Source organism: Glycine soja, chromosome 8 (genome assembly GCF_004193775.1).
Source record: "Glycine soja cultivar W05 chromosome 8, ASM419377v2, whole genome shotgun sequence".
Lineage (NCBI taxonomy): Eukaryota > Viridiplantae > Streptophyta > Magnoliopsida > Fabales > Fabaceae > Glycine > Glycine soja.
In genome coordinates this window covers 40127404-40137312 of record NC_041009.1, presented here as the reverse complement: position 1 = coordinate 40137312, position 9909 = coordinate 40127404, and the positions used below count along the sequence as shown (strand labels likewise).

The window sequence follows — 9909 nt, the reverse complement described above, 5'->3', positions numbered from 1 at the left end:
CAGATTCCAAAGAATGAACAGTGAGAGCCTGACATTCAACCTCTCCCATTCATGACAAAGCATCGGCCGCTACGTTCTCACGACCTTGCTTGTATTCAATGGTGAAATCAAACTCCATTAACTTCACTAACCACTTTTGGTGAAAAGCATTGGTCAACCTCTGATCAAGGATATACTTCAAACTTCGATGATCTGTTTTAATCACTAACTGCCTGTTGAGAAGGTAATGGTGCCATTTTTTTACGTCGCACATTCTAAGGCGGTTCCCTAGAACCGCCTTAGAATGTGTCTCGATGGCATTTTTGTAAATAAAATGAAACTTACTACGACGGTCGCGGACACCCGTCTTTGTTATTACGGCGCGATGGGTTTTTCGTAATTTACACCCTTTCTTCTACTGCGGGTGTGACAAGTAAACCGCCTTTGTATGTTGCCCATAAACATACAAAGACGGTCATGACCCAATAACCGCCTTTGTACAGAGAGAGTTCCTGCACGTGCCACACACGTGAGTGTGTCTTTTGGATTCGGGCGTGCACGTATTCGATCACTTCTTCGAAATCTCCCATGACACGCTTGCCCTAGCAGCAACTTCTCTCCTCTGCCACCATACCTTCCTCCGTTTGCCGTGCTCCGCGCTCCTCGTCCGTTTGTGCCTGAGTTCCCATTCATGCCGCCAATGTAACTTCTGTTACCACTCACAAAGGTAGTACATCTTTCTGAGATCAGCTTCTAGTAAAATACTCCTTTTAGTTCTGTACCCCTTTTACAATTTTAACTAACAAAAATACTTAGTTTTTAAACTTTCGAAATGAGGCAGATAACGTGGTTGGCCACCCTCTTGAACTTCAAAAACCTCCACCTTAGGCTCAACAATCTGACTCAACTTCAGGTAGTTTTAATTTTTTTTTTAAAAATGATTTCAATTTTTAAAAGTATAATCATAGGTTATGCTAATTGATTTGATTTGCACACTACTGCAACAGGGGTTCAGAGCATTTTTGGTTGTTTTATTGTGTTTATAGTGTTGTGCTTTTTGTCTAATCTAGTGCTGTAATTGCAGAGGGATGACATCGTGAGCTTCCTTCGCTTAACATTGTTCGTAGTGCTTTTGATAAGGTATGACTAATTTCACACTTTTTTTGATCATGTGTCTCAACAATCTTTCTGGTTTTTTGTATTTTAATTCTTAGCAACTGTGTGTTGTCCTTGGTTGGGGTTACATTGTTAGCATTCATGAGCATAATGGTAGCCATGGTTGGTCTGTCCGCTAAATTTTCTTGAACACAAAGTAAACCAATATGGATACATCTCATCATTTCATTTTGTGAATTCTTGTTTAATGATGGATCTACAATATATATAGTTGTCCGCTCGTTCCAACTTTTCCATGCCTGCAAAACATGCTTATTAGTTCATGGATTCCACTTTTACATTATTTTTCTGGAGCTTGTAATCCTGTAATCCATACTTTTAATTGACAAAGTAGAAAAAATAGATAAAAGGAAGACTTACGAAACTTAGTAGATCCTCAACATTCTCCCCATGATGAATGCCACTGTCTTTTTAGTTAGAAATCTTATATTTAATCCTCGCCATATATAAAAATCCTTTGTTAGTGACAAGTGACAATTATATGATTTACAAGTGGGATAATCCAGTGACAAGTATAATCCTTTGTAATGACTTTCCCAATCCAATTGTGCTTTCATGTTTGGATCTGCATATACATCCATCAGTTTTAATTTTGTGTCAATAGTTAGGCTTTGTCCTGAACCACAACTGAAATATAGAGAAGCAATCTAACTATGCAGTCATTCAGACATACCAATAAGTGTTTTAAGACAAGAGTGAACTTGAGCATAATTCAAACTACTAACTGACTACTTGTTAGCTCTGTTTGCAAAAGGCTAGCAGCATATAATATTTTTGTTCCAGCTTAAAAATAAGTGTTTTCAGACAGGAGTGAACTTGAGCATTTTAATAGAGCATGTTAATGCTAGGAAGATAGCACAGTAAGCCATTCATATATTCAATCATTATTTGTCAACTATCTCTCTCTTGCCCACCCAGCTCGTATTCTCAAACTATACTTAATAATGAATTCAGATTCATTAACTAGTAGAAAAATCATATGTATAACCTTGGGCTGGATCTGAAAGCACAGTATATGCTTCTCCAATCATTTTGAAAAGCTTATCAGCATCCTTGTACACCTCCTGTGAAATTTCCTTCCAAAGTTGGCCTTCATCTCCAACTTCACTTCTAGCCAACAACTAACCAGCCTAGATTCAAACCAGAAACAGATAAAATAAAGTTTCCTAAGTACAATAGTTTTGAAAGCTAAAAATGAGGGTGGCTCGCCTTTATACCCAAAAGCTCATACTAAGATAACTATAATGCAGGCACATAAGATTCTAACCTTGTCTGCATGATGTCGGAGAGTTGCCTTGTGGTATGCCTTCTTGATATCTGTTGCTGTATCAGCTGATTTGATTCCTCTGATATTGACATTGTAAGAGGTTGGGTCTTTAATAACCTTACGGTTCTGAATGAGGTAAGGCACATAGCAGAGTGTGTGAAAATTAAGTGTTTTTCAAAGACGGGAAGAGCACGCGAAAGTTAAGGGAAATGAAATCGTAAATGGGAAGGTTTTTCAAAGACGGTGTAGAAAATGACAATGAAGATTGCTAGGGTGTGGAGAAAAACACGATGAAGATTGCCATGTTTTGCAAAAAAAAATGAAAAAAATGGAGTAGAAAGATTTTACATTGCTGGAAATGAAATGGTGTGACTCTCGTTTGCGCAAAGCAAAATAAGCTATGACAAGTTATTGGTTAGAAAATGACAGTAAGTACTGACACAAATCCCTGTTTGTTTAGACTATCGTCGGTTCTTTGCAACCACACGTTGTTAGTTAACCGCTGGAGTTTGAGGGGAATAAGAGAGAACCTAGTTGACACATCTTAGTTGTGTTGCTTAATAACAATGAAATTTATTTGATCCGGGTGAAACTTAATTAGAGTTTCACATACTAGAACCTGGTTTCCTAGTATATGTAACTGCTTGTCTTTTAGCTTTTTCTATCTCAAAATAAAAAATCTTCTAGTTTTTCCCCCATTTGTATTCTATAGAACAATCTACATGAGAAATCAGAATTATTACAAAGCAACTTATACAGAGATAGAAAATAGGGTAAAATATTTTTATCAAGATTATTTATTATAATCATGTTTCAGCTGATTGATTCTGTGCTCATTCTTTTACACTTTTTAAAAATTAATTTATATTTTTATGTCAATTATTTATTACTTTAAATTAAAGTTAATTCTACTAAAATTAGTCTTTTCAACTTCAAAATAAATTAAACTTGTGTCCTTGGCGTTAAGGGATGGTTTAGTTATATTTAAATAAAAAGAAAAAAAATAAAAATTTATTTAAATCTCACTTCTCTTTTTTCTATTTTAATTCAAATATTGTTTTTTCAATTTTCTCCCATTCATTTCTCCTCCACACATCCAAACTAACATAATTAATGCACAAGTTAATAAGTTACCATAAAAAAATGCAGGCATTTGTTAACGATGTGGTTCCAGAAGTTAAAAGGTGCGAGTTTGAATTTCTATTAAAAAAATTTGATTGAACGTCAATAACACAATTTCTTTCTATATAAAAAGTGCCTCCAGCGATGTATGGACAGTAATGCAAACACATCTTTAAGATTTCTCAAAATTTGAGTTTCAATTTTCTTAATTAAAAATTGAAGTTTTCCATTAGCTAAATACATATAACTATGAGACTTTCTCAGAATTATGATTACTAATAGATACATATATTTTTTTATTCTAACAAAAAAGATGCATTTTTTTTATATTAATGGATTCACGAGGCTTAACTAACCATGATTATAGTTTGCAAACTTTCAAATTCCAATTGCTGAAGCATTCTCCTCTTAATTATTAATCGCACCGAGAAGTTTTATTGTTAATAAAAGGAGAATTTGTGAAGCTACTAAAATTGAACTAAAATAGTTTGTTTAAAATTATAAATTCAAACCTCGTTCTATTACTATGCTTAAAAAGTGGAATTTTAAATGAATAAGTTATTATTTTTTGAGATAGCTGGGGAAAAGCAATAAAAAAAGTATAATATTTTTTCTTTTAAATTTTTTGAATTTATGTTTTTAATCCCTAATGTAAATTTTAACCGATCAAAATCTCTATTTTTTTTACCACTTTTAATTTTTACTATAAAATAACAATATTACCTAATTACATAACATTGAAACATTGACTAGTTGATAATATCATACTAATTTATGAGAAATTAAAAACATATTTTACGGAAAAAATTATATATAACTATCCCACAAAACTTGTTAATGACATGATCGGTTATTGTGTTGTTAAGATTAATTATTAGGTAGTTTAAGATTATTATTAGTCTCTTCTAATAGAACCAATTAGACACCTATGAACAGGTTATTTACCAGTTGTGTTTCCTGTTTTCTTTTCTTGTTTAGGCTTCTGTTACTTGCCTGTACATTACAATGCCTGTGCTCTGATGTGAAGAAATGTGCCATAGTATATGAATAATCATATTATAATGAACCATTTTTTTTACATAGTGTTCTTGTTCTCTTTTTTTGGGTGAAAATGATGTTGTTCTTATCATTTAGTTAAGATATTATTAATTTAATTTTACGATTAACATGTTAGTATTTGAATTGGTATTACACTTATGTATAAAGCATACAATTTGGCACACCTTGTGAAGTTTTTACCATCTCATTCAGTTTGACCATTTGTTCCATCCCACTCTTGCCTTAAGTATTGCCAACAATTGTACTCTCTTTAGCTCCAGCAAATCCATGCCCAAAAATCATTTCAAGTAAAACCCAAAATAGTAGAAATTACTTGATATAGCGTTCAAAGACAAGGATAATTAAAGGGTTGGGATGGAAAGCAAAACTCTCCCACTCCGAACAGTTGATCTCTTCCACACACTTTTTTAAAGCCTGCTGATTTTTGTTTGGTTACTATTGTTCTTTCTTATGTACGTTGACTATGTCTATAATAACTAACAAGAAATGACAAAGACATGGTAAATATACAGCATAATTAGCTAACACAAACAAGCCAATACCAAGTCATGTTATTTGCAGTTTCATCTTACAAATCTCCTGCCGTAAAAGTATGCACCTCTGTATATGGTTCAGCACTTGTATTATCATAAAATTTGTTTGTCAATTGAGTTAGCAATGTATGATTTGATTTAAATTTTCATCAACTGCTGATAAACGATGTATAATCTGTTGTGCTTCACAGCTGTCTACACATTGTTGTGGTTTCCGTGGCTACAATTTACGAGTTTTGTATTGGACAATTCAGACTTTGTTGGTTAACCCACGACAAAATTGATAGTATTTGAAGCTTCCATTACCGCAGCCATCTATCTAGGTATGTAAGTTAATAGGAATTTTATTTGGATTGTAAGTTTGTTGTTCCATAAATTACTATTATTGCAGACATTGATACCTGGAAGTTTATCTTCAATTAACTTGAAGACTATGAATAACATGGCTAAGAATTTCATGGTCCACCCCAAAGAGCATATTGCTTGGTTTGTTGAAAGCTGCAGTGATTTGGAGTTGTCAAAGACACTCTTCTTTTTTGTTCTTTTGCAGTCTCTTTTGATAAAACCAAAAGGTTTGTTTCCCCTTCTCTTTAATATTTTTCAGAAATAGTTGATAACTAATACATAAATATCTTATATCGTATAATGACTAAAAAAGTAATGTTTAAAAAAATAAGCTAGAAATAAATGTTTGAAGTATATTTTACTTCCCCTAGTTGTACTTTTCTATTCTCTGTATTAGATTTCTTTGTAAAAAAATTACAAAAGATGGGATCAAGGAATGGTAAATATTGACTTTTTTCTTTTGATCAAAGATGAAGACATTTATACACTATTTGAATGTGTATTTCCTATTCTAAAGGCTGAGTGGGAAACATCAATGACAGCTGGTGATGCCTCATTGGATGAGGTACAAATGATTTACTAGCATATTGGTGCTTTTATTTCATTTTTTTTTATTTTTTTTGTAATGAGAAGCTAATTTTTTACTTTTGTTTTGATTGTTGGGAATTCGGGTTGTTTTGCAGTTCAAGCCTGAAGTGTTAGACTGGGATTGCAGTGCATTCTTTAATGAGCTTTTGTATGTCAAGCTGAGACATCTAAATGTGAAGGTTATGATTTGCATATTTTGGAGGCTAGCACAACTAATATCAGTACTACCTTCTGACATTCTGCTTGTTAGTAATTCCTTTACTATTTGTAATCCTTTTATCAATTGTCTAATGAACCTGCTTTCCTTCTTGGAATTTGTTGTTAGATTCTCACCTTCAACATTTGTTGGATATTAACCTTTTACAAAATGCAGCATGATGATGATAAGTGGGTCAACAAGATAAGGGATCTGTTTGTATTTTTTGCTTCCTCTAAATTGAAGCATACATTCCTCGAACACCTCCATTACTTAGCAGCACAGTGCAAAATATCACCTCCCCGCCTCTTATCTAAGTTTTTCACAGATGAAGGTGCTCTACACTTATTATATTTTACTTGGCTAATGTTGTGTTCCTTTGGAATTGATATTTACAAATTGTTTTGGTATTCTATAGTTAACATTTTTCGTTCAAAATCAGAAGTCAGATAAAGTTCAATTGGCATATTTTTTGGTTGAATCTTTCATTCTACAGGTGTTACTGCTGCAGTTCAGGTTGAAAGTCTTCAATGTTATGCATTTCTTTGTAGCCTGTCGCAAGATAAATGGCAAATTGAACTTTTAGCTGAATTTCCTTCTGTTCTTGTTCCATTTGCGAGTGATAATCAGGTATGATTCTTTGTTAGCTTTACTCTCTGACGTTGTGTATATTTTTGTCCTTTTCTGCACACCGCCAATTTATAATTGTTGACAAATGGTTTTCTTGGTGGTATATCCTCTATTACTTTTTTTTGCCGTTTTCTTTGTTTTTGAAAAGATGTTATCAGCTCAAATGATTTCTTTGCATTTTTTTTATTTTTCTTCCAGTCTATAAGGGTTGCTGCCATGAGTTGTATTGATTCATTGCGTACATTGTGGTGTCATGTTGAGCGTTCTGGCAAGAAAAATGGTACTCTATTGTCTGAATAATTTGATGTAGCCCTCAATGCCTAATTAATTTTACCTTGTCACTTTATAAATTTCTAAATTGGTAAGAACAGGTAATAATGCAACGTGGATCCATTTTTTGGGTGATGTTTTGGCATTGATGGATCAACAAAAAACATTCATATTGTCCGACAAGAAATTTCTTCCTTCATTGTTTGCATCTGCTTTTAGCTCACCCTGTCCAAACATCTTGGAGCCTCGAAACATCTTGGTACCTCAAGATATAGAAAAAAGGTATTTATGATGTTACTATGACAATTCTCATTTCAATGGCACCAATATTATTACCTTAGAACTATTTGTTATATTCATTGTCTTAGCTGCTGCTTATCAATATGACCATGCTTTCTTGTTCTGTTGATGAAATTAGCTAGATTTTCTTAATGTGGAGAGAAGCATTTGGACAGAGTTTTTCCCCTTTCCTTTTTAAAATCTAAATGATGTTCAGTTGCTGTTGCTGGGAAATAACTGTTCTGTTTCTATTCATTGTCCCCATTGTCAAAACTCAAAGTTCATAAGGATTGGAGGGATGCATGACACAAATAAAGTCATATAGGGAAGGGGAAAGTAAATTAAGGGTGGGACGAGAAAGAAATGGAAATTTAGGTAGATGGCATATAGGGAATATATACAACTGATAATTAAAATGGTGCTGAACCAATGCATAAACTGTAGGATGGAACCTTAACTTGACAGTTGAATAATCCTATTTTTATTCAAGATGGAAATGCTAATCAATTATATTGCTTATAAATTTTGTAATTATGGGTTTTCACTTGAGAGCTGTTTTGATATGTGTTATTCTATTTCTTTTATTATTATTGTTCTAGAATGGTTGCTTGTTTTCTTCTTGTCCTTATTTATTTCCTCTAGATGAATTCTTCGATAAACATGAAATAAAAAATTATGATAAATTCCAAACTAAGCAATATGACACTTTATTTTGGAGTATTTTATTAAATTGCAGCTTTAGGCTTTGGTGTGCATGTGCATGTGTTTCTGTTATGTATATATGACCAATTGACATTAAGTGTCAAATTTTATATTTCACCAAATCCTATTCCTTGCTTCTCCTTTAATCTAAAAGGCTAGGATTGATTCACTGAACCACTCACTTGACCAACTGTTTTCTCTTCCCGCTACATGGGCCTTGCTGTTGTATTTTTTATTGCTTTTTTGCCTTGCTGAGCGCTGACGAGATTGTGATAAGAGTTCTTGGCTGGTGTTTCCTTTTGGACTATAAAGATAAAGCCATGAATGTTGTCAGTGCAAAAACACTAATTGTAATTATACTCTCTTCCTAGGAAGGTTCTAGCCGGCAGGTGAAGTTGCTTTATGTACCATAATACATCCTGGTATAAAGACAAGTCTCTAGTAGAGACTCTCTATAATCAATAAAAAAAATTATCAAGAATTAAATACAAAATTATATAATTTATGAAGGATTAAAAATAAGTGTTAAAGATCAAAAATAAAAATTATTATTTTACTAAAAATTTAATGTAAAACATAAATTTATTAAAAAATATATATAAAAATCAAATATTTATTAAAAATAAAAACATATTTAACCTATAATAATGACTGGGCGTGTAAAACAAAATTTATCTTCAAGTGGATTTGTGTAAAACATGCAGGAATTTATCTTCGAGTGGATTGTCAAGAAAGATAGACCCTTCAATTTTAAATCTCACCATGCTGGAGAATTTGTGAGTTTATTTTATTTTATTTTTCCTGATTCAATAATGATGAGACCTGCAGAAAAAACCTCTTATTTTAATTAATTTATTTTTTTGCTTTGTATTATGTGTCAACAATCAATATGTCATTTGGTACATGTGTCAAGATTTAAATATATCTAAAGGGGCAACTTAATTATTTGCTTTCCAGGGATTTATCAAATAATAGCTTAAAGGATGAAGTTCCCGATTTTCTGTCTCAATTACAACACTTGAAGATCCTGTAAGTTACTTGGACTGTTACTTGATGTGGGACCAATTTTCAATTTATGCTTCATGATTGATTGGTCCATAATTATTCTTGATCATTGCAAAGAATTATCTGAAATGAATCTACTCTTATTTTTGTTTCTTTCTTCTGTAGAGACAAGCTTGATGTTATTAAAGGCTTTGCACCTACCTCTGGCACTAACAGTGACAAAGATGATCATAAGTACGTTTACAATTTGACATCAAATTTTACTTGAGATTTTATAGTTTCTGATACTTGGTTTACTTGGACATAACAGTGGGGAGCAATTGATGGAATATGAATCTCAAATTGCTCTAAGGAGAAGGAAGAAACTTGTTCTTGATGGTGATTTGGAAAAACAAATCAAAGATCTCCATGAGAAGTAGGTTTGAGCAGATCAAACTTTTGTCTAAACTTTGGGGCATGATTTAAATTAGAGCCTTGTAAAAAAAATTCAGTCTTTTTTATTTTATTTTTTTTACATCATTGGTACAAACATTCTTAAAAGGAGTGAGCAAGATAGATCAATTCATAGCTTTTCAATATTTTGTTGAATTTCATTATTTGTACTGTATTTCAATTCATAGCTTTTCTTGTACTAATTTAACCTGGGTTTATAAATTTCCAAAAATTAAAAAAAAAATCAGCATATTCTACATCGGTTCAATTATAAACGATGTAGAAAATATCCTCATTCTACATCGGTTATGCGATAAACGATGTAA

General features: G+C 32.4%; 1 protein-coding gene across 1 annotated transcript; it reads left to right on the top strand.

The window, feature by feature from the left end:
* The first annotated feature begins 606 nt into the window (after positions 1-606).
* LOC114424534 (uncharacterized protein At3g06530-like) lies at positions 607-9697 on the top strand. Its single transcript, XM_028391392.1, has 14 exons — positions 607-706; positions 821-892; positions 1064-1119; positions 5328-5708; positions 5952-6046; positions 6165-6314; positions 6443-6599; positions 6762-6895; positions 7094-7175; positions 7267-7447; positions 8851-8922; positions 9104-9175; positions 9317-9385; positions 9462-9697. The coding sequence occupies exons 4-14, from the start codon at positions 5570-5572 to the stop codon at positions 9568-9570; spliced, it is 1260 nt and encodes a 419-aa protein (XP_028247193.1). The 5' UTR covers positions 607-706; positions 821-892; positions 1064-1119; positions 5328-5569; the 3' UTR covers positions 9571-9697.
* The last annotated feature ends 212 nt before the right edge of the window (positions 9698-9909 follow it).